Source organism: Mustela nigripes, chromosome 1 (genome assembly GCF_022355385.1).
Source record: "Mustela nigripes isolate SB6536 chromosome 1, MUSNIG.SB6536, whole genome shotgun sequence".
NCBI lineage: Eukaryota > Metazoa > Chordata > Mammalia > Carnivora > Mustelidae > Mustela > Mustela nigripes.
The window spans coordinates 181,921,818-181,947,948 of record NC_081557.1 but is presented as its reverse complement, the minus strand read 5'-3'; the positions used below and the strand labels follow the sequence as shown (position 1 = coordinate 181,947,948).

Here is a 26,131-nt window from a genome sequence, read left to right as displayed (position 1 = left end):
CTATGGGTAAGAATTGGCCTTTGGTTGTATTTTGGTGAATCTCTCAGATGCATACAGCATGAGTGATATTGCAATGTATATAACCCTAGGATGACCAATTCCATAGCGCCTGTGTAATGGAAGGGCTCTTAGCCATTATAATGTCCAATCTTGGCTCACTTCAGAAATGGTGATAAATACCTTATTCAGGAACAAGCATGTTTAGTGACAGCCCTAGTGACAGAATCTTGGTCTCCTGACTCCTGGTTCAGGAACTTCTCCTGTGTCAGTTTCCAGGTGTCAGTCTTCCATATAGAAGTAGTGCAGGTGGCCTGATAGGATTGAGTAATAGAGAATCTGTGATGGCAAAGAATTTCACTTTATTGCTATAAAACAAAAAGACTTCTTAGAAGGAAATAGATGATAAAAGTCCCCTGATTTGACACCTTTCTCAGAAACATGAAATGGAAAAAAAAAAAAAAAAAAAAAAACGGCAGTTCTTTTGGGTATTTCTTTCTTTTGGTTTAGCCAAACTATGTGTAGCCAAAAATCTTTCTTATTCTTAATTTCCTTCAAGCCATTACTGTAAATGAGACTGGTATGTATTTCCTCTCCTCCAATTTCTTCCACACTGCACTCAAAGGGCCTTAAGTATCTGTTAGATATAGGAATCTTACTTGCTAGAAGATATAAATGAATGAAAACCTAGAACATATGCTTATTTTTATGACATTATCATAGGTTCTTAAAAACCTTGAGTATTGGGGTGCCTGGGTGGCTCAGTGGGTTAAAGTCTCTGCCTTCGGCTCAGGTCATGATCTCAGGGTCCTGGGATCGAGCCCCGCATCGGGCTTTCTGTTCAGCGGGAGCCTGCTTCCCCCTCTCTCTCTGCCTGCCTCTCTACCTACTTGTGACCTCTGTCTGTCAAATAAATAAAATCTTTTAAAAAAATCCAACCTTGAGTATTTGCCTAGTTTTGAATAGAAATTATCTGAAGTATTTTAATTGAATCCTAGCTTTTTGCTTATAAATTTAGGTTGGTTTTATAATCACCTGAATGTTTTTATAAGTTTCTGTTTCTAGGCTAAGTGAATTCCTTCTTTTTTTTTTTCCTTTTTAAAATTTTTTGGGGATATGATGACTTTGATAGGGATCTGTGGGGCTAAGTTTCTTGAACATAGAAACTGGTATAAACAATAATTTAGACAAAGCTGAGGTATAATTAGGAAACTATATTCAAGAAAAATTTTACAGTTCTTGGGGCGCCTGGTTAGCTCAGTTGGTTAAGCGTCTGACTCTTGTTTTTGGCTCAGGTCATGATTCAGGGTTGTGAGATCAAGGCCCAAACTGGGCTCTGTCCTCACTGAGTGTGGAGACCGCTTGGGATTTTTTCTTTCCCTCTGCCCCTCCTCCCTCCTCTCTCTCTCTCTTTCTAAAACAAATAAATCTTTTTAAAAAATGTTACAGTTCCATGTACTACTAACTGCTGGCATAATTCATATTCTTCAATTCATTAACTGAATGTTTGTGGAACATTTAGCACATATATTACAGGCAGTGTACTTGGTACTGGAGATTCCGTTGTGAACAGAACAGGCATAAAATCACAGAATTTACAGTCTAGTGGAGAAGAATGGTCTTTAGTAAGTAATCACTCACACATCAAAATAGGGAAATTACGACTATAATTGCTACATGAGGAAGGTTCATATAGGTCTAAGAGTATATATATTAAAGGAATTTGTATAATATGGGAAGTCAGGAAAGATTTACTTTAAAGAGAAGAACAATCTAAGAAAGAACAACTGCTTCAAAGTTTACAGCAGAAGGGAACATGGCACCTTAAGAAACTGACAAAATTTTCTTGTGGGTGATAGAGAAGAGGCTGAAAAATGCTTCTGGGTCAATGCGGGGGAAGGGAGCATTTTTGGTTATCATAATAATTGGGGGACCATGATGTTAAGCATCTTGCAATACCAGAAGTGTTTCCACACAATCAACAACCATCATCTCCTACATCCAGTATGTAACCCATCTAAGACATGCAGAGCTCCTTAGCTATTACCAGGACTTTGGTCATTATCATGAGAAACCATTAAGGTGCTTTTATTGCGGGGGTGGAGAAAGGGGAGATGACAAGGTCAGAAATATGTTTTCAAAAACAGACAAACAAACAAATAACCTATGCTTACACTGTAAAGAGCAGATAGAAGGGAACCAAGAGAAGGAGGCACAGCAGTTAGGAGGCTATTCCAGTGGCCAGGTAAGAAGGAACACATTACCAATGGCTTGCAAGCTTTGGAAAAAAACCTATATGCTTGAAGTTATTTCTAACTAGTCAATATAATAGAACATTAAGCATAAAGAAAACTTTCTTTGGCCCTTTAGCTCCCCAGTTCACTACTTGAAGGAGAGCCACACATGGAGGCAATAGCACCCATGCTGCACTTCTGCTCTAAGCGTTAATCCAGTAGTGATCATGTTCACCATCCCATGGTGACAGTAACTATTTGCCAGTGATAGTCATACAATTTCAGAATTCAAGGAATATTAGATATAATCCCATCGGGCCTTGGTCCTGCAGAAGAGGACTGAAACCTAGAGAAAATAATCGTTATCCTTAAGATTTCATATCTAGGTAATTTAGGAATTGGGACAAGAGGAAAAAAGTGTCTAATGTGATGTGCTTTTTTCCCCACATTTCTTTCTTACTAATATAACAAGGAACTCAAAACTGTTAGCATTATTATCTGCATATTGGCATCAAATAAGCTCATGCTTTGGAAGGGACAAAAGGTTATGAAAAATACACTCAGTAATTATGGAAAGTAAATAGGGAGGAATTTTTTTAGAGAGAATTGTGTTTTGTTTGTTTACTTTGTTGTTTTTGAAAAAATGGAATTTTAAAACCTTTAGGCAGGGCATTCATTAACTGGTTCTTCACAGGTCCTACCACCGAGCCCCACCAATGTATGTTAGTTTCCTGACCCTGCAGGGTTTTCCCACTCCTGACTGAAACTATTGCTCTTTTTCTATCCTCCACGTAACCAACTCAGTATGGATTAACCATGCTGACCATTCTCTTTGTAAAACACACAGACTGGCACTCAAGGCACGCTGAATGCTTACAGCTGAGGGCATTCACTTATTTCTGTTTCAAAGTTGAGTGGGACGTTACACCAAGAGTCAGCCTTTATTGTTCCCCTGAGTATTTATGACAATCTTATTTTTCCTCCAATTACACACTTTAGATACAATTTATATAAGCTGATGACACATGAGTACAAAAAAGATAAAAGAATTACTGTTTCTAAACAAGCTCATTTGAGTACCTTGGAAATATCCAGTAACCGTGAGTTGCTAAATTTAAACTGGATGTGGGTGAGGCAAATATAAAAGATTGAACAAATATTATAAAGATCTAAAAGCATTATTTTCAGATAGCTTCGTAAATGTCTTAAAATTCTAGTTCCCTTGTAAAAAAAAAAAAAAATCACAATTAGAATTCACAGAGGATTTGTTGGGGGCCAGAAAACCCATGTGGATTACCCTCAGTAGACTCCTCCTTGGAAAAGAGAGATTGCCAATTGGTGCGCACCTGGGTATTTTAAAATAGGATAAATTAATATGATACTAATATATTATTCTTCATGATTCCCAGCCTTAAATAGTTTTTTGATCAACTCACTATATATAGGTCTCTTATGTGAATGATATGAAAGCTTTTTTATGTATTAGACACTAAAACATCACTTCTAAAAAAAAATCAATAAAATTACCTTTATATGTAAGTATAAGTATGTATGCCTTTATGTGTAAGGCATGTGGTTTTATAACATATTTATTTTTATCATATATAGAGAGATATAAGAATAGTAATTTTCATGATGTTTTTAGTACTTACCTAGAACATTCCATCCTTAATGTATTGAATCTGGCTCACATTCGATTTTAGTACAGGTGGATACTGGAATGAAACAGACTTTCTAGGTGAGAATTACAGGTTCTAAATTATATGTCCCAGAGGAAAGAGCACTATATACAGATAAAAACTCCTTGTCAGCTTCAAGGTTTTTCTCTCTTAAGTGGAGCTCTCAGGCCTTTGATTCCCACATATGTTTTGATACATTCCAATGCTATAGCATAGGCTTGACCAACACAAAAACTTATACGATGGTGGAAGAATTCTTTGGTAATTTTTAACATGACATTTTCAAGGTCTATAAAACAGATTCTTGCAGAGTTGACTATGACCTCTAATACTCACATCCTAGTCCTTGAATCTAACTTTAGAAATCCAAGTGTATTAAAAGCTGTCACCACAAATGGCAAAAAGCTCATAAAACTTGGTTTACTTCCCAAAGTAAGTTTATCCTCTAAAGTTGTGTTATTTTGGAACTGTGGATTGTGTAAACTTCTGCTTAAACAATCAAACAGCTTACGATCTTCACTGATTTACTGAAATCCATCCAAGAATCCAGGACATCTTTTGGTTAAGTTAAACAGAAACCAACAGCTGCTTCTTGAGCAGGGGGGAAAAAAATCCCTCCTTAAAAAGAGGAGTAAGGGAGGAGGAGAAGAAGAGGAAAAAGAAAGTAACCAAATGATGGAAACAGAAATGTGTTTGCTTTTACCTTAGAGGGTGCTGTCAGCCAGTCAGGTACTCTAACATCTATGGTTTTAATTGCAAATCTTTTGGTTAAGATTTGAATCCTAAATCTTAAAATTAAGAAGGGTGAAGTACACTATCTTCCCTTTATCTTTCTACTGTTTGGTATTCAAATACAATTTGCCATAATGAAAATCCACCATGTTCTGTGTTAACTTGGTTGTCCCATTCTGTTTCAAATACTTAAAATGGTTAGCAAGATAAAAGGTTTGAATTACATATTTTATAAGACATTAATGAACCATAATCCAAGGTAAATGCAATGTACTGCTGGAATTGGCAGTTCTTACTCAATGTCTGCTAGTTTGTTGTAGCGGCTTTGTTCCTACATATTTTCATGTCTCCACACCAGCCAATAAAAATTTTGGAAATCCATTCCCTCCCTTTTAGACTGATTTTGTGCTTTTGCTCAGTGAAGAACTATTGAAGAGAGAACTTGAGGAGAATTCCTTATGTTACAGTTTCATGTCACCCTGAACTGTAATTAGTAAGATAAAGTTCAGAGGCACACGAATATTTGCTCAGTCTTAAGACACTTCTGAATTTGTTCATTTTCTCTGTGATTAAAACAAATGAGGCACTGGTATTAAGAAGCGCCCTGGGTCCTTAGGGTTGGCTTGTTTTATTTGTTTTCACCTGAAAGAAAAGTCTTTCAACTGCCAAGTGTCCTTTACTAATTGTCTTTTTTGTCGCCATTCCATTGGAAAAATATCTCTATCAATAAAAAAGGATAAATATTAGAAGTTATAATATTGGCTTTTGGCTATTGGCTTTTCTGATTATCACTACTCGGTATTTTGACTTCTATACAGAATAATAACAAGTATAAAATCTCAGCATATGAAAAGGCTATTTAGAAAGGAAATACAATGTTCAGTAAAATAATACCTTATGATACCAGTCTTGTGTGTTTTCACTGCCTCAGAGGTTTTATCTGTGCATCTTAAACTGTAAAATTCTAAGTCTGGAAATTTCCCTCTCCACATGCTGTTTTGGGGTTGTTTACTTAGTTCAATTGATACAAAGTCCTTACCTAAGAAATATACTTTTATGAGTTTTGGGAAGCACTTGGCTCAGTCAGTTAAGTGTTCAGCTCTTGATTTCAGCTCAGGTCATGATCTCGGGGGGTCCTGGGATCAAGCCCTGACTCAGGCTCTGTGATGAGCGTGGAGCCTGCTTAAGATTCTCTCCTTCCTTCTCTCTCTACCTATCCCCATGCTCAAGCACACGTACTCTGTCTCTCTGAAAAAAAAAAAAAAGAAAAGAAAAAGAATGATGTATACTTTTATGAGTTTCATTCATAATGTAAAATTTTGGTATGTTACTTTTTAAATATTTTAGTATTAAAATATCTTCCCTTATTTCAAACTTGAAATTTTGTCTGTATCATGTTTGAATATTTAAAAAAAAAAACAAAAACAGTAGAAAACCACGGATTACGAGTTCAATTGGCTTGACATCTAATCCTAGATCAGCCATTTTTTAGCCAAATCACTTGTCCTCTTCTAGCTTCTGGTTTTTTCTCTTGTAAGATGATGGTGCCAAAACCCTCAGAGTATTCTCCAAGGTCTCAATCCCATGATTCTCTGACATTCCAGGACTCCATGTGTCATTTCAGATCTTTTGTGATATTATCACTATTTTAAAAGTAGCTTTAAGGATAATGAAGGCATTGAAGACATTTTTAAAAACTTTTCTACAAATTTATGTGAATGAATTAAATACATTTTTAAAAAGTCTTTCAGAAATTACAGCATAAGCACTTACTGCAAGTTAGTTTGTCAGGTAGCACCTCATTTGCCTGCCTTTTCAATGCATTTGCAGAACTGTGTAATAATTCCAGAGTGCCATATAAAGAAACTGGGCACTTTTGCAATACTCCATAATTAAAAGATAGCTGTACTAGTTGGTGGTCCAATTCCTACAACAGTCCTGAAAGGCATTTGCTTTCATCTACTAACTGGCTACCATGGTGGTAACAGATGACTTTTAAACAGCTGTCACAAGCTGAAAACAAAACAAAATAAAAAAGCCACCCTCCCACACTATGTACAGACAGCTTGCCAATAGCTGAAACAAATCTTAAGATCATTTTAACAAACAACCTCTCCTCCCTTTTTTTTTTTCTTTTGGTTATTGTTACAATTAAATAGAAACTCATAAAACTCAGACAAGCTGGTTTCATGTTTCTTGCAGACCTGAACTGCCTACATTTTCTAATGGGATCACAGCAATTAGTGGTTTCCAGATGCATTTAAAATGTGTTAAGTGCCTGCAGGAATTGGCTTTTAACACACACACGTCTTCAAATGCTTCAATCTCAAGAATCTACTATAAGCCCCACGAGGTACTATGAAGTCTATATAATGTTTGAACAAAGTTGGGTGCTTACACTGCAATTAATAGGAAAAAAATGGGAAATTTCAAAAATTCTGTGTCTTACATACAGTTTTCTTTTTATTTCCTTCTTCTCTTTTAATGGTCACATCACCAGTTCCCTTATTATCCGAAAATCATAGAAATAATTATCAACTTTCATTAGAGAAAAATCTAGAGTGAATGGTGTTCTGAGAAGAAAGTTCTTGGTGTCCTTGGGTCATTAGGACTTCTGGAAAACTCATTCCTGGACTGTGGCTAATTGAACTACAAACATGTCAGTCTGACAATTTTAACAGTTTATGACTCGTCCGTTGAAATGTCCAGCTTTCTTTTACTTGTTCCTGGACAATTTCTCCCTGTCATGAGACTCTTCTACAACCGAAAGACTGAGTCTTTATGTTTATACCTAGTGTTTTACCTTTGGTTGAAACTAGGCAGAAGACGACTTTGTGGTCTGTTTTCTCATAACTGGCAGTGCTGAAAATAAGACATGAGAATAAAAACATGGCTTTTGATGAAAAATGTATTTAACAGGTGGTTTTCTTCTCTAGTCACTGACATGGTTACCTTCCCTGGAGACCCATCCAAGCCTCACGTCCTTCATATTTTTTTTTTCTTTTAGATTCCATGTGGACGACACATAAACAAAAATGAGAAACACGAAGAGAAACTGGTAATGTTCACCAATCAGCTGGAGGATTCTGAAAGGTAATATGACATTTGATTTAGAGGAAATATGCCTATAATAATAATGTTCTAACTGAGCACTTCTGCCGTCAGACACAGTTGATGAGTCCACCAAAAGTGGATGAGAACCTAACCGGATCAAACCACATAGGGTAGATAAGAAAAAGAGGGGGGATAACAATGTGGATTACTTGAATATATTTTCTTTCATTGCTCTCTCGGGGGCAAGAATCTATAGTAGGTCATGGAGGTTTTTGTTTATTTTTTTAAGTATTTGGTAAATTTACCTTGGCAAATTTGGACCTTAAGATAATTTCTCTTGAATAGTAGAAATTAGCTCCTAGAAAACAACTCTAGTTCATTAATAACATGAAGTGATCGTGATATCTTCTCTCCTGAGTTATTAAATCCTTAGCTGAGGGATAGGGTGAGAAATTTACTACATCAAAAATTCCCATCCTCGGGCACTTTCCATATTCTCTCAACCCTTTATAGATTTTCTCAAGCTTTCTATTCATTGACCCACATAGATTTTTCTTTGACTTTTTATATGGCACCTTTTAGGGGCAAGATATTTTGCTTGCTATTGCAGAAGATGAGTCAGATACTGACCCTATCATCTAGCTTACTTGCTGTCCAGAAGTGAAAAACCAGACACATACCTCAGTATATTATACCTTCAGCATTTGCCTCATAAGTAAGGCCTATATACACTTCTCTGAGAAATCAGAGGAAGGTGAGAATCCTAGTTGTGGCCATAAAAAGATGCCAGAAGAAGGAGTTGTCTGGCCTGACTTCTAGCAATAGAAGATGGGAAAAAAGATGAAAAAGTGAAGGAAGAAGTGTTTCAGGCTCAAGGCAGAATGTGTACAAAAATGTCCTCACAGGAAAATGAGGACTTGTGTAGGGACCAGTAAGCAGTTCATTCTGGCTTCCACATCTGGCATGTAATACAAAACACATCTTGAGTGAGAGACTAAATAGCCGGCAACTTATTCTGTAGAGCAGTGTTTCTCTGTCTATAAAGACAAAACTTCTTTCAAGTTAAAGTTAAAGAAATAATAAAACTCAGGTTCATAAGCCGGTGTTTCTCAAATTAGTGTTCTCATAACCTGTAGGTCTGGAGACACATGTTCAGGTTTCTTGGTCTGTGAAAAGCTACTAAAGAAGAGAGGTCCATATGTACTTCCAGTATGGGAATCATGACCCCATATGAGGGGAGGGAATTTTGAACAGGGCATTGACAATAGGGTAATCTGGCAACAGTGCTTACAATTGGCATGGAGGATGATTAGAAGCTTGAATAAATATGGAAATGTCAATTCCTCCCATTCCTCTCAACCAGTTTCTATAACAAGCATGTTAGTCTTCAACTGTATAAGTTTAGCATCTTAATTTGTACTACTCTTTGTTATTCTATAACTGTGCTGTGTGTATCAGTCTTCTCTCCCTGATACGATTTAATCTATCTCAAGAGAAAGAACTCAACATACAGCCCAACAGTATAACCCACCGTAGGTCCACAATAAGCACTGATCTATTTCATATAGAATTTTATCAAACGTAAGTAAAATACAAAATGTACATCACAGAAGTACTCTGGGGATTAACCAATTATAGTGACAACTCTAAGATACTATAGATATTACAGAAGCATAGAATACAACCTACAATGTTGAGTGATTTCTAGGAAAGCTGATACCTTACTCTCCTTTGATAGAAGAGGTCCATGTTTGCCTTATTTTACCAATTTAAAAGAGAAAGAAGAAAAGTAAGGAAAAGAAAGAAAGAAGGAGGGGAAAGAGACGGAAAGAAGGCAGTCAAATCCATCGTTCCTGTGTTTTGAAGATATGTATATCCTTAGCATTTTCTGTATATCCACTCTGAAGAGGTAGGGATTAACCTCCTCCCCTCCCCCCACACCATTGTCTTCATGTGGAGAATTATAAGGACTCCATGGGTTCCTGGGTCTTACTTTGTTGCCTCCTCCTGCAATGCACAGGCATGTTGAGATTCTCTCCATTTACTAATGATGAAAATTACGCAGAATTTAGTAGTAACGTATTTCTTTCTCAGTAGTAAAAAAAATAATGTGTATTTCTGAGAGAAAGGCGGGGTAGGTTTTTAACAGTAATTTGAAATGTTCAAGAGATAGTTTTCAGGTTAACCTTTCAAGGTGTATATGACTCAGGGTCCAGAAGAAGTGTGAATGGATGAGGCAGATACTGCAGGCTGCATCTCTGTCTCAGGGGAGGTGAGAAGAAGGAAAAAGGGAGATGAGAAGCAACAGGGCAGCAACGGCAGTGTGAATGCTGAGTCATCGTTCCCTTCTGCTTTCCTAACCGGACTCCCTTCTAATTGAACCGTTTTAGGCTCTCCAGGGGTAAAATTTGCCATCTCTTCAAGTAGTACATGGCTATACTATGGATGTCATACCAAACTTCTTTGCAAAGTAGAAGTAAATAGTAGAGGTTTTTATGGATCCCAGGGAAGGATTATCAAAGTAAATACAGTATTTTATAGTTTTTTATCTCCCTTTAATAGGATCTCAAAGCATCTTTGTTTTGGAGTACTCTCATAATGCTAGCTCCTCATCTTAATTTTTCTAAGGTAAATGTTTGTCTGTCTTAAAGTTTATTTTAAGAAATGTGAGTATTTTTAAAATGAATTATGTGTTCAGAAAGTTATAACTTAGCAAGGAAAACTACTATGATTCATTATAGCCTCATGTAGAGGTAATCTCAGAAGGATAAAATGAATGTTAAATTCTCATGAATTGCCTCTTTTACCTGGCATTAAACTTATTCATGATGGCACTCTTTCAGCCTATTATTAAACATGATTGAATACAATCTCAGTCATTCATTGCCTTCCCAGCATGATGTACAGGTTTTAAATGCACTTAAGGAGCTTCTGTGAAGTTCAGAGAACTCAAATGCCATTATGCAAAACATTGGTGTACTTTAAGAAAATAAAGCAAAGAGACTCAATTATTACTAAATTTGTGGTTTGGGGGGAAATGTAACTAGCCAGTCTGTTAGCTTTTCGATTAAAAAAAAAACAAATAACCCAGGGCACCTGGGTGGCTCAGTTGGTTAAGTGACTGCCTTCGGTTCAGGTCATGATCCTGGAGTCCCAGGATCGAGTCCCGCATCGGGCTTGCTGCTCAGCAGAAGTCTGCTTCTCCCACTGACTTCCTCTTCTCTCATGCTCTCTCTCTTTCATTGTCTCTCTCTGCCTCTCAAATAAATAAATATTTAAAAAAAAAAAAACCAAATAACCCCCCAAAAATAATAAAAATAAAAATAAAGCAATAGTTGCTGGGGTTTTGGGTTTTTTTTTGTTTTGTTCTGTTTTGTTTTTTAACCATATGAATAGTATACTCCCCTCCAGATGCAGTATTTGGCAGCCAAACAGCTGCTGGCTATTAAATGTCCCTTAAAACTCCATTTTTTGCTCATAAAGGGAAGAGAAGTACAGGGACATTTATGGGCTGACAGGCAGATGTTTTTGTTAGAGCAAGACTATGTATTTGGTAAGAGAAAGCTAAAGTGATCTCTTTCATGATATCATCAGCATTTTTACAATTCTTTTGGCTTCTTTGTTTTTAACTTCCTTCTTACCTGACCCTGAATTAAACTATTTTGGAAAGGCAGAACAAAAGACCGCTTGTACAGTTGCCGTCCACATTGAAGAGAGGTTAGTGGTACCATCTACTTTCTCAGAGACACATAAACTATTTTCTGTCCCCTCAGATTGTTTCATCAGGTAGAAGAGAAATGATTTTGAAGTGTTGAGTATTTTTAATGACTCACAGAACATCACAGGTCATCATGATTTTTTTTCTCATAAATTTTGCTAATTCTTAGTCATGCTTTAAGTAGTTTCAATATTAAAGTTCATGAAACAAATTTGTCAGTTTTTCATATATTATAGATATTCAAACTAGTAAACATCAAAGTCATATTGGATTTCTGGACAGTATCTCAATTATGTGTTTATATGTAACATTAAATAAAACTAATTTTTTATTAGATGTATAAATTCACAGAGATTTAAGACAAGGGGCTTTTGGAAAACTTGTGTTTTCAGCCAGACTCTATAAAGCATATTTAGGAAAAGCTTCTTCCATATAAACAACCCCCACGGGATGAAAACAGACTTTTCATTTTCCGAGGCCTCGCTTACACAGAATGCCTAAACAGATATCCATAGTATGTCTTCTGTTCTGTTTTTGACACTTTATGCCTGCATAAACTCTTTGATTCAATGCAACAAGCACTTGAGAAATTCCTACTATGTGCTAAGAAGTGCTGGGGAGATGCTGGTGGAAAGAACACCAAATTAGAATTCCCCAAAGAATCTACTGAGTGAAATAAGTCAAGCAGAGAGAGTCAATTATCATATGGCTTCACTTACTTGTGGAGCATAAGAAATAACACAGAGGGCATTGGGAGATGAACAGGAGAAGGGAGTTGGGGGAAAACGGAGGGCGAGACAAACCACGAGAGACTGTGGACTCTGAGAAACAAATTGAGGGTTTTGGAGTGAAGGAGGTGGGGGGTTGGGTGAGCCTGGTGGTGGGTATTAAGGAGGGCACAATTGCATGGAGCACTGGGTGTGGTGCATAAACAATGAATTTTGGAACACTGAGAAAAAAGTTAAATTAGATTTTAAAAAAAAAGAATCTTATCAGTTATCTGAGAAGGACGGCTTCTGCCTCTCAGCATGAAATTTGTGTATTCAGAGGCTGTCTCTGCCAGCTTTTACCTCAACAGAAATGTCTCTGATATTAACTGTGGAGGGACAGAGCTTGCTGAGCAGGTCACAAATAACATGCAGTTAGCTGAATGAGCTGAATATTAGTCTTCTTTTTCTGTGTGTGCCAACTCTTCTAGTTGCCTTTTTTGCTAAAGGCTTCAGAATTTAAGCTCAAGGCATCTCCTCCAATGTGCTAATTAAATCCACAGATCCTTCTGAGGTGGTACAGTCAGTTTCCATGGATCAAACTTGACACAGTTTGAGCTGAATAACATGATGGAAGATACTGCATTAGCAAAACTCTGGTTTTCAGGGCAATTTGGAAGTAACAAATTCACGACTCTCTTTGTGCTGTTTGGACAGGAAGTCACGTAAATATACTATGTGATGAAATAATGAAAAAAATAAAGGAACTCAAATTTGGAAAATTTACTTTATGTTGGTTCTCTCTTATTCTTTAATATAAATTGAAAACTTAAATGCCCTCAGCAAATCAGGTTTTTTCAACCTCTGGTAGGTTTCTACTTCGAAAACTCTCTATGTCTGTTCAAACATAGGTTTACTTTAGAGAGTAGACAAGTTATGAGCAGAATTTGATATAAATTTTTATTCCCCACTTTTAGTCATTTATATCATTTACTAATTTTTATTTTGATACAGTACTCTGGCTGTCGCTTTATATTCGGAATATACTGCTTTGTTAGGATTGCAATTACTTACTTCACACATCACCTCATTTTCCAAGGCAACTAGACTAGAGATTTCACATCCAGAAAATATTTCTAAGATAGGGACATCTGCTTTCCAAAACAATTACTTCCATTGCTTTAACCATGTAAGTTCCATTATTCTCTTTATATTACCAGATCAGTGTTTTCCGTTGTTGTAGAAAATACCAGCACATTAAAAAACAAAATAAAACATTTTTTAAAGGTTTATTTATTTATTTGAGATGGGGAGGGGCAGAGGGAGAGAGCGAGAAAGAATCCTCAAACAGACCCCCTACTGAGTGTGGAGCCCTACTCAGGGCTAGATCCCAGGTCCCTGAGATCTGAGCCAAAAAATCAAGAGCCGGCTGCTTAACCCACTGAGCAACCCAGGTGCCCCAAAATAAAACTTATTTTAAGATTGAAACCATTTGGCTTGCTTTGCCTTTAAAAAAAATGTTTCATTTTACTTTTTACCATATCACCCTTTATATTAGAACACAAGCAAGAAAGGAAACATAAATATTAGCAGCAAAACTTAAGTTTCACAGCCTATCCTGTCATTATTAATACTTGAAATACTGGAATACGACACTGTTGGGGTGCTATTATTCATAATCAGACTTAAATCTGTTTACTATTTTACACAGCTTGGAAAGTCTTTTCACATCTATATCTAAATTTGGAGTAGGTTAAAAGGGTACATGGAAAAGTAAGCTTTGGTGTGTGATTCTTGGTTTCTTCCAGTGGTTTCCATATCTTATCTGCTGAATGGTTAGTTGCTTTGTATAAGAAAAGAGCTGATCACAATGTATAGCACATGGTATGTGCCCTGAAAACATTTGCAAAATGAGGGGATACAGTGGAGATTAATTTAGCCTGCAAGGTTGCTCTACTCTTACGCTAAGAAGGACCATTTTCTGGTCATTGCAAATTAACCTGCCACCATGCCATCTTCTTATCCTCCTTGTCTTTCTCTTTCTTTTTGAAGTTAGTTTTTGTTTTCTAATTACAACATTAAAACATTAGCTCTAAGTCAGTTCTTTCTGTGTATGGCAACTTTCAGAGTTCCTGTATTTATGCAAAACGTCTTCATGTTTAAAATACAGATGGAAAAAGAAAAAAAGAAAAGAAAAATTAGGTTTAAACCCACTATCCCAAATAGCTACTGATAGAATTTTACAGATGTCTCTCTGTCTCTCCATTTTTTTTCTTTAAAAATAGGACCAAAGGGGTGCCTAAACTCAGTGGGTTAAGCCTCTGCCTTCGGCTCAGGTCATGATCTTAGGATCCTGGGATTGAGCCCCAGATTGGGCTCTCTGCTCAGCAGGGAGCCTGCTTCTCCCTCTCTCTTTCCCTGCTGCTCTGCCTACTTGTGATCTCTCTCTGTCAAACAAATAAATAAAATTTAAAAAAAAAAAAAAGGACTATAGCCAAAGGTTGTTTTGAAACTCTTTTTAGTAGGTGTATTATAAATATTTTCCCAAGTAAATATTTATCTCAATATATCTAGTTATATAATGTTTCAATATTTATTTATTTATTTATTCTCTGTTTGTGACATTAGATTGAACTCAATCTTTTACTATCAGGAAAAAAAATGCTACAACAAGTACACTTGTATTTGAAATTTTTGTGTACATTCACTTTTGTTTTTTTGAGTAAATTCCTTTTTTTTTTTCTTTCTTTCTTTTTTTTTTTTGGAGAGAAAGAGCAGAGGGAGGGACAGAGGGAGAGAGAATCTCAAGCAGACCTCCTGCTGAGCCCCAACCTGGGGCTTGATCTCAAGGTCCTTGGGATCATAATCTGAGCCAAATAAATCGAGAGTCTGAGGCTTAATTGACTGAGCCACCCAGGCACTCCTTTGGGTAATTAACCTAAAAATCCTAAAAGTGGATTATTGACTGAAAATTTAGAAAACTTAAGGCTTTTGATATGTATTGCACAATTCTCTCAAGAAAAATAACACACACCAGTTTACCTTCTCTGCAGGAACAAAGAGAGTGATTTCTTCTACAGTATTGTTATTGCTCCAAATATTATTCACTGTTGAACCAAATACCTTACTCTGGTCAAAATTTCTTCCCTAAGAATATTATCCTTTTCTTCAGTTAGAAGTTTCTCTCCTACTTGACTTGGTTGGCTTTCTAGATGTCCTCACTAAATCAAATAACCTACCTATGATATTTTCTCTACAGTAAATCCCAGCAGACCCTGTTTTTTCTAATACCCTCACTTCTTGAATGCCATTCAGCTCTCCAACCTGGAATTTTCCTTACCACCTCAGAATTTCCAATCTTTGCTTCTTTTTTGGCCATTCCGTTTTTCTAGTGAGGATTTTCCCAAATGTGTAGTCTTGGGACACATGACTGGTTAATAGGTATTTAGAGCAAAAGTGAGGGAAATGATCTCAGGCTACTACAGTTGACCCGGTAGATTTTCGTGCAGCCTCTCACCCCCACCCCTCCGTGTCCTCCTCTGTGCCTTCTTCCCTGAATCCAGAGGCTTTGGTTTTATCTTCCCAAAAGAATCAGCCTCTGGCCACACAAGGGATGTTAAAGACAGTTGCCAGGCTGCAAACGTCCATGTGGGAAGAGACCTCAGGGATTCAAATGTTCCAAAATCAGACACCAAATCAATCCCCTTGTTTTCAACTTTTTCCTCACTCCTTTCAAAAGCTTAGCCTCTCAAGGACTCTTTGTTGCAAATTGTCCTTCCTTCCTGGTGGCTTTCTCTCTAAAGAGATGGGTTTTAACTTCCTGTGTCCCAGTAATGCAATTTCAACTTCTGCTTTTCTTCTTCAAGAAACTGATTGAGAAAAATCTCATCTACTGGTGTCTCCGCTCCCAATTCTCCTTGTCATTGTGGGTTAATATAGTTTAAAGAATTCATTTGTTGGGATATTAACAGAGCTCCAAGAAAAGAGTTTAATTGTTATGTATAATCTACCTTTTTTTTTTTTTTAAGATTTTATTTATTTGAGAGAAAGAGAGAGAGCATGAGCAGGGGGAGGGGCAGAGAGAGAAACAGACATCCACTGAGCATGGAGTCCGACGCAGGGCAACATCACAGGACCCTGAGATCATGATCTGAGCTGAAATCAAGAATCTGCTGCTTGACCAACTGAGCCACCTAGGCACCTCTGTACTATCTACCTTATTGATATAATGCTTATCTGATTGTTAGGGAAATAGAGTATGTTCAAGATCAATTTTAAGAATTAGTTTATAGGGGAACCTGGATGGCTGAGTCAGTTAAGCATCGTTTCAGCTCAGGTCATGACCTCAAGGTTATTATGTCAGGGTCTGGAGTTCGAGCCCTGCACTGGGCCCTGGGCTCAGTGTGGAGTGGACTTCAGAGTCCTTCCTCCTCCCTTCTGTTCCACATCTGCATTTCCCCCTGCTCATGCTCTCTCTATAAATATAAGCATATTTATTTATTTATTTATTTATTTATTTATTTATTTATTTATAAGTGAGCCCAGTGTTTAGGTACCATCTGAGGTTTAATGTTTTCTGACATTTTCAAATTAATGGCCAGAGATAGGTGAACTATCAAGTGTACTCACTTCCAACTAATTTCATAGAGTGTTAACTTGTCTCATTTAATGCTTCGAGTCTGAATTTTGCCTCACTGATCTCAAACCCAGCATTCTCCTTGCCTTCATTCGTCTGCTATGTCTTAGCCCAGTCCTTTCCTTCTGGCCTCTCAGAATCACTTGTTTTTGGAGTGTCTGTTCTTCAGCAAAGATTTGTTTTGCTTTGTAAGCCACATTGAAAATCCCATTTATTAAATAGCCAAGTTAATCCCATTTACATTTGTTGATATTACCAGTACGTTTGCTCTCAATTCTGTCTTATTACTTGATGTCAGTATTAATATTAGATTTACTTTGTTTCCCCCTCTTCTTAATCTGTTGATTTTGCTAATTTTTATTACTTACTTTTGCATTTAGGAAAGCTTGTATTTTGATTTTAGTAGTTGATTAACTAGCTAATAACTCTTTAAATTCCCTTTATCTTTTTTTTCCCCTTAATTAGGCTTCTATGATTTGTTAGACTTAAATGATATTATTTGACTTCTATCTATAATCTATGCAGCAATCAATGAACTTATTGTAATTTCTACTTTTTCTCTTCTCCAGTTTTTTCCAGCTACTTTTACTTTGTCAGAACACACACAATTTACATAAGACTTTTTCATATTTGTTCTTACCTTTGTTTGAATCCTGGATGCATTCTTAGATCTATTATTTTAATACTCATCAACAGTCCATTTGCCAAGATTTCCTTTAGTTTTGATACATATAAAACAGTTTTGCGGGATACAAAATTCTTTATTCATACTTCCCTAAATAAAAAAAGTCATTTTTTGTCATGTTTTTGTTATGTTTCAGTCAAGAAACTTTCATAAGTTTCTTGGTTTTTTGTTCCCCTAATCATATTTTTTCCAATTCTTTAAAAGTAAACAGTTTTGCTCGACTCTGTCTTATAATTTCCAAGGTATAAATTATAACAATAATATTAAGATTTTATTTTTTTCTTTGGCTATAGTTTTAATAGTAGTTCTACTCCATTGTATTTTTCTTACTAAAAAGAAAGATTTTTTCTTATTGAGGAAAATCCAATGTATATATGATCTGTTTTGTTGTTCTATACCTAGTACTTCTTTCTGATCCTTTCATTTTAGTTGTGTTCCCTTACTCTAAATCTCTTATTAGACTTGCACATATCTATTCTCCCTAGGATACTTTGTAATTTGGGCTTCATGGGTGAAATTATTTTTCTTTTTCTTCAATTTCTTTCTTGAATTTGATCATCTCTCATATTTTTTTTAAGATTTTTTATTTATTTGACAGACAGAGATCACATGTAAGCAGAGAGGCAGGCAGAGAGAGAGATAGAGAGAGAGAGGGGGGAGGAAGCAGGCTCCCTGCCAAGCAGAGATCCCGATGTGGGGCTGGATCCCAGGACCCTGAGATCATGACCCGAGCCGAAGGCAGAGGCTTTAACCCACTGAGCCACCTAAGAGCCCCAATCATATCTCATTTTAAATTGTGCTTTTTGTTCACTTCTGTCCTGAGTTTTCTGAATTTATGATTTAAGGTTGTCTTTTACATCTATGAATACTCATTTAGAGATGTTTACATTGTTGAGGCATGTGTTTTATTGCAGTTTTCCTCTGTTCCTGTTTGTTTTTTATTAAAGAATATTTCCATCAGCTAAACTCCTTTAATTCTCATTTTCTATTTTTTTCTTTCAGTTTTTAATGGGCACTGCCCATCATCCTATAATCATTTTCCTGAACTGAGGATAGGAGTTGTTTCTTTGTAGATATGATGAGTGTGTATTACTAGGTTCTTTAGTTCAAGAGAACCCTCTTCTGCTGATGAAGATAAATGATTTTCCTTTGGTAGTTGGTGTATTCCTGGTTGATGTATATTCTGATTTTATTTCCATGGGGTTCAATTCCACAGCTTGTTTACTTATATCCTTTCACCACCAAATTCCACAGGGCTTTTCTCATCCTCCCCTCCTCAGTCATGCCTTCCCAAGGTTGCCACTGTTAAAGAGATCTTGGCTTTCCAGACTCCAGAATGGTGAGAAATACGTTTCTCCTGTTTAAGTAACCCAATCTGCAGTATTTTGTTATGGAAGCCCGAGCAACCTGATACTTATTTATGCTGCAGGTGCTTGTTATGGATTTTATTTTCCATTTTGCTGATCTGTAAGGATTTGGGAGTATGTGTGGAGCAATTTGGATTAGCAGCTGCTAATATATAATAGGTATTTAGAAGTCCAGGTAATTTGCATTCCTTAGAGAACCATAATAACTTTTAGTAGCAATCCTATGATTACCAAACCTAGCTCAATTCAAGACTATTAGAAATTAGAACATTTCTAAGGAATTATTTCATCTCTATATAGTGGTAATCTTTGTTTAATTATTATATGGTGTAATTTATTAGGAGATGGTGAAACCCCTTATCATCAATGGCCCAGGGTCACTCACACCTATCTCTTTGTGCAAACTTGAGAGCAGAAGTTCTTATATACTGACAAGTAAAGGGCATCCACTATTTCAATCTCACCATTTAAAAACTGTATTGTGGTTAAGAATGTGGTTTCTTGAGTCAGACTGCCTGAGTTCGAATCTCACATTTTAAGTAAATTATTTAATCTCTCTAAAATCTTCATTTTCTCATCTTCCCAATGGGGATAATCATAGTTCTGAGGATTAAATAAGATAATACATATAGAGCTTCTGACACATAGTAAGCATTCAATTGCCATGCAGATCTATTTAAAACAACCAATTGGCAACCAAATTAGGCTATGGTATATTTCTAACTTTGCTTAGAAATATTTTCAAATTTCAGTAGTTATCTTAGAAGCAGTCATGTAAGATTAGGTATAGTTATATGTAATGTGAAAATTTGTTACTGGCTTATCTCTTACAATAACAAATGTATTATAAGAAACATCTAAGGCAGTTCTTGGCCCGTAATAAACTTTAATACATATTTGTTGAGGGAGTAAATAAAAACCACCTAACAAAATGATTAACTGCTATTTATCTCACCCCACTTGGGATCAAAGAATAGAGGATCCTGATTCTTCTGCGGTTATTTTATGGCGACTCAGAGATAGAAATAAGTATGGGTGAGATTTGTCATAACTTTATTGATCTGAATTTATAAGACTAATCTGGAGACTTATCTCCTCTGGGCTCACTAATCTTTCTATCATTATATAGAATTTGGGGTTATTATAAGCATTATTTATACCCATTGTGACATCTTTCTTTCCAATAGCAAATGAGTGGTTTTTGCACACCAGATTTTCCAAAGCCAACTGGGTATTTGGCAATTCAATTCAATTCTGACACCAGCTCCCTTGAGTTAGCACAGATGCCACAAGTTAGTGGTTTAGTACTGCAAAACTGAGCCTACTTTGAACTCCAGTCACAAGCTCCAGGGGCCACCTCTGCTTCTGACTGACCAGCTATAAATTTGGGGGTTCTATAATTCCCTCCTCAGGTTCAATAATTCATTATAATGGCTCACAGGACTCAAGCAAATATTTTCAATACATTTACTGGGTTATTATAAAGCATAAAACTCAGGAACAGCCAAAAGGAAGAGACACATAGGTAAGGTATGGGGAGGTATGCCCTCTCTGGGACACCAGACTGAAGCTCTCTAAGAGTCCCACCCTGAGTCACCTCATTAACATAAATTAAGTGTGGCCAGAAGGAGCTCCGATTGATTAATAAGACACTCTCATCACTCAGGAAATTCCAAGGGTGATAGGGGTTCTGCCAAGAACAAGGGACAAAAACCAATATATATATATTTTTTTTGTTGTTGTTGTTGTTGTTTGTTTGTTTGTTGTCTTGAGATATATATATATATATCTCAAGACTTTATTTATTTGAAAAAGAAAGAGAAAGAGAGAGAGAGCAAAGCAGGGGGAGGGGCATAGGGAGAGGGAAAAACAGACTCCCCACTGAGCAGGGACCCTGATGTGGGGTTCCCTCCCAGGACCCTAGGATCATGACCTGAGCTGTTTGTGGACTTAATGGACTGCTGCTTAACCGACTGAACCATACAGGCACCCCAAGACCAAGTATATATTTTATTAGATGACACCCATTTTTTTGTTCCTTTACTCTGGGTGGTAAACTATGCCCCAAATCTGCATGTTTGGGGCACCTGGGTGGCTCAGTCTCTAAGCTTCTGCCTTCGGTTCAGGTCATGATCCCAGCGTCCTGGGATCAAGCCCCACATCAGGCTCCCTGCTCAGTGGGAAGCCTGTGCCTCCCTCTTCCACCCTCCCTGCTTGTGTTCCCTCTCTAACTGTGTCTCTCTCTGTCAAATAAATAAATAAAATCTTCAAAAAAAGAAAGAAACTGCATGTTTGTTGTTGTTTTCATTGACTAATATCTTAACTCAGAGCAGTTAAATAAAACACTTAAAAATTACCTGACTTATGAAATAGTGTAAAGAGGAAGATTTAAAGGAATATAGCACTTACATAGAATTAGTTGCTTAAGCCATGGACATTTAACTATCATAAATCATGTATTGGTGTATCCTGGTTTCTACCAAACTTCAGTAGATTTAACCTTAATTAAATTTTCTGATTTTTCTGAGACTTATAAATTGCTCTTTGTGATTTTTAGAAGTTCTTGCTTTGTAATGATCAGACTCTAATATATTCTTTATATTCTAGATTAAAATACATCATTGACCATTGTTTTTTATTCATATTGTGCTTGTTTTTCTTTATACTTTTGAACACATCTCTGAACATTCAGGGTCATTTTTCAATTGTCAGTAGTTAACGATGCTAAAAAAGAGGAAAAAAAAAAAACCCAGACCACATACACAAAGATATTCTCACTAATATACCCTCCATGACTGTTCTTTTCCAACAAGATTTTCCTCTACCTGACCACCTTGTTTTGTTCTTAGCTCTTTGCCCTTTGGAGTCAATACTTAAATCTTTTTGTACTGTGAGTCAAAATGTCAAGAGGCAACCCCATAAATACAAAATTAAACAGTTCTGTAGCTCAGGGGCTAGAGTAGGTCTAAGCCTCATATTTCAACACCTTTAAATAAATTTGTATTTAAAAGATCAAAATACTCAGTCATGTGTCTATAATAAAATGTTCTGACAATAATGAATAATTTGCATTATTATCTTTAAGAAAAAAGTCAAACATGATTACACTTAACTTACCTGCAAATCAGGCAATAACCACAACTTCCTTACTGTGTTAAGGTGAGGATTAAATTTGGTCAAGTCTTATTCATTTGCTTACTCAACATATCTACAGAAATGTCTTTGTAGAGATGTCTAAAAGATACCTGAAATAAGAGGCTCAAAAAAAAAAAACAAAAACAAAAACAAAAAACTCTCCTTCTGTAAGTATCCCAAATTTGCTCCTTCCTCAGTCTTCCGTCTCTCAATAAAGGGCAACTCCATTTTTTTGGTTGCTTATTCTCTGTCTCTCTTCCCCTTCTCCTTTCCTGTCCTACTGGTTAAATTCAAACTACACCCAGAATCCAACCTTTTCTCTCCACTTTCCCACTAACACGCTGTCCAAACCATTAGCGCCTCTATCTGGATCACCGCAATTATTTTCTAATTGGGTTTGTGCCTCTTCCCTTACCTCCTTAAACCCAGCAACCAAGGGATCTTTTCAAAATAAATCACACCATTTCACCCCTTTGCTCAAAAACCTCATCTCCTCAGAATAAAAGCCAAGACTCTTTTTCTTTAGTTGAAGTGTAGTTGACCCACGATGTTACATTAGTTTCAGGTGTACAACATAGATATTCGACATTGTTAGGCTCACCAGGAAAAAGTCATGTCTTTTTAATGCTCATCACACAAGCCCTCTTTGAGCTGACTCCCTTTTATTTCTAGTATTATGAGCTACAGTCCCCCTCCTAGCTCCTTCTACTCCAGTCATATCTTCCTCCTTGCTATTTGTAGGACATATCAGGCAAGCTCTAGCCTTAGAATCTTGACACTGGCTACCTTGACAGGAAATGACTGTTTGCCCAGTAAGTTACATGGCTCCCTCCCACACCTCCTGCAAGGCTTGCCCAAATGTCCCCTTCTCAATGAGCCCTGCCTTTGATCACCTATATAAAAGTGCAATTCTTACCTCCTCAAGCTAATACCCATAGTCCTAATCCCATTTATATTGCTTTGTGTTTTTTCTAGAACTCCTGTACCTGTGAAAATGCGCACTAAACAAGGAACTAGTGCAGATGGGAAAGGAGAAACACACATAAGGAAAGTCAGTCAAGAACCAGAAAAAACAATTACAAAATAGAACAAGCAAATAAATAATAACCATATTGAAATATGATCAACATCACTGATAATTAGGAAAATACAAATTAAAATAACACTGAGATATCCATTTCGGCAAAGATATTAATACATACAGAGCTGACTTCATTGCACGAAAATAAGAAGTCTTACACATAGATGACATAAATGAAAATTACTATAACCAATTATTAAAGAAGCAATATTAAAAGTTTGAACATTCAGGGATTAAGTGTCAGGCATCTGCTCAGGTCATTATCTTGAGGTCCTGGGATTAAACCCCGTGTCTGGCTCCCTGCTCCATGAGGAGTCTGCTTTTCTCTCTCTCCCTCTGATTATATCCCCCTGCTGGTAGTCTGTCTCTTTCAAATAAATAATGAAAATCTTTAAAAAAAAAAAAAAAAGTGTGAATATTCATACTCTTTGACCCAAGAATCTAACTTTGATAGATCTATATAAAAAAAGTTCAGTATATAAGAGTATACCTAGACAAACACTTCTTTTTTAAAAAAACATTTTATTTATTTCTTCAAGAGAAAGCACAAGGAGGTGGTGGGGCAGAGGGTGAGAGAAAAGCAGGCTTCCCACTGAACAGGAAGCCTTTGGGGCTTCATCCCAGGATCTCCAGGATTATGACCTGAGTCCAAGACAGAAGCTTAACTGACTGACCCACCCAGGCAACCCTAGACAAATATTGCTATTACAGATTGATTCTAGTGAAATTAAAAAAAAAAAAAAATAGAAACAACTAGCTTTTCCATTATAGGGAAATGAATAAATAAATTTCGTCCATTTATAATTTTCAAGTAATATTTGGCCATTAAAAATCATTGGTTAACACTATATGTATGAACCTGAAAAAAAATTTCAAAGTGCTACAAAATAACCAAATAATTAGCACAATGATGTGTAATATGGGTATATTATTATTTTAAAAAAGAAAGGAAGAAAATACATAAATTTAATAAATAAATATCATATACACTTACATTTGTTATGAGCCTAGGAAAAAACATGGAATCCTTGTGTTAATATTAATTATTAACTAAGGTAGAACTCAGGGAAGGATACAAAAATTATTAACTTTTTCTTTTTGTCTTCACTAATGTCTGCTTGTTAAAATGCATGCACTCTTATAGTGTAAAAATATCCAATAAAAAAAGTGTATTACTTGAAAATGCGTGGCCCAATACTTTAATCAATATGTAATAAATCTACGTATTATACCACATTCTCAAAAAGAAAAATGATGACATTTTTAAATCAACCATGTGCTTTCAACATTGAGTTGATCTAGGATATTTCCTTTGATTCCCATATGAAGAAAATGAGATCCTCGTGCACATAGCAGTTTCTTGGTATCTGGCCACTGAATAAATGAATAGATGCATTAGTTACTAAGCAAAGAAGAAGCTAAGTACTTGCCCAAATAACAGGTAGGTAGGGGCAGAGGTACATCCGGAATCCAGGCCTTCCAATTCTGGGTCCAGAGCTCTTTCCATGACCGCATAGGCTTGGATGAGCAGCAGGGAGAAAGATGTATTGCCTGAAGCAGTGATAGACTTATCCGAAGACTTATAAATATTCTACCTCTAAATTCGCCTAAGGCAAAAATCATAACAAGGAACAATTAACTACATTTTCCTCTAAGAAAGCTAGTGATATTTTGTTTTGGGTTTTTGCTTTGGTGTTTTGTTTTCTGAAGCATGCAAAATAATGCTTAGAAATTAATTTTAAACACATGAGACAGAAAACAATACCTAATAACCAGATGTTCTACTCTGGAGCCTGCTGTTCTGTCAGAAGCAAGCCGGTGACCACACGCCATCTTGCATGTTTTCTTTTGTGGGGCCTCCTGTGGTCCTTTCCAAGCACTAAATAAAGCATTAATATGGCTACCCTGTCGTTCTCTTTTGTGGAACATTTGATTAGCACCTTTTCTGGACTTTCCTCACACCCCAAAACTTCCTCTCTTGCCCCCTACTCATTCAGGCTCATCTGAAGCATCCACTGACGTAGCTTAGAGTCCATTCATTCATAAATTAACCATAGTTACTACAGCCACCAAATTTCCCCCTTGACCTTCAACTCCTACTCTTTTCCCCAACACACAGTTCCACTTTTACTAATATTCAGAGTCTGTTACCAAAAAGTGACCTTTACTTTCACTCCCACCTAGCAGATCCAAAGAACAGTTTCACTTTGTGACAATCTCCGCTGGGTTCGTTCTAACTAAGATACACGATTTTCCAGTACAGTTCTGCTTTCTCTTTTGAGTCTGAGCAGAGGACTTGGAATGGCCAACGAGACTGGAGTTCCAGAAATCCAATGGATGAAAAGAAACAAAAAGCTCTCTTAAGGGAATAGAAAGAAAACAAACAAACACACACTTACACACACAAAATCTGTTTAAGAAAGGCTAGCCAGTGTGCCTGTTTGCTGGCAGTAATTCCCTGGTCATTAAATCAATCATGCCCTGAGCGTCAGCCAGAGCTCTTTTTTGAATTAGAGTTCTGTCATAGGCAAAGGAATTTTCAGATGGGCAGTTCACTGGTGGTTACCAAAAGTGCCGTGGGAGCTGGAAGCCTGCTGGTCAGGGCATGTGTGCTCAGGGATCCCTTTATGCATCCAGAGACCGCCAGTGGCTCTGCAGCTGCCAACTGTCAAAACTGTGTGTAAAGATGAAAAACTTTGCTCAGAAGCGTGGAAAATCCCCTCAGCCTGACAAGTTCTAACTAGGTACAGTTTTGAGAAATTGGGTCTAAATAAAGCCTGCTGAGGGCCCTACTATAACGTTTTTGAGAAATCTTGGACTGTAAAGTGTCCTATTCTTAATTTAAGATTATGCAAAGGGAATTTGTAATTTTCATAATGTCATTGTTGTAAAAACTCTTCTGCAGTCATCCTAGTCACCCTTCGCCAGTGCTTGGTTCTCTCAGGTGTGATCGGTGTTACCTGTTGGGTGAGAACTGGCACGAGGAAGTTCTTCCCCTCGTCTGTATCCATGTGGGGCCAGTAAAGGAGCTGAGGCAAAGTGGTTGCAACTCCTCAACATACAAACAGAAGAGATGCCAATGTCACCCCAGTGTTGCCAAATAAGG

At 36.7% G+C, this 26,131-nt stretch overlaps 1 protein-coding gene across 1 annotated transcript in view; it reads left to right on the top strand.

Moving 5' to 3' along the window:
• Window positions 1-26,131, top strand: part of TNIP3 (TNFAIP3 interacting protein 3) — a 113,374-nt gene that overhangs the window by 18,278 nt on the left and 68,965 nt on the right. The window contains exon 2 of the mRNA XM_059417201.1: window positions 7,650-7,735. Coding sequence (XP_059273184.1) covers window positions 7,650-7,735 — 86 coding nt within the window. The remainder of the gene's footprint in view (window positions 1-7,649; window positions 7,736-26,131) is intronic.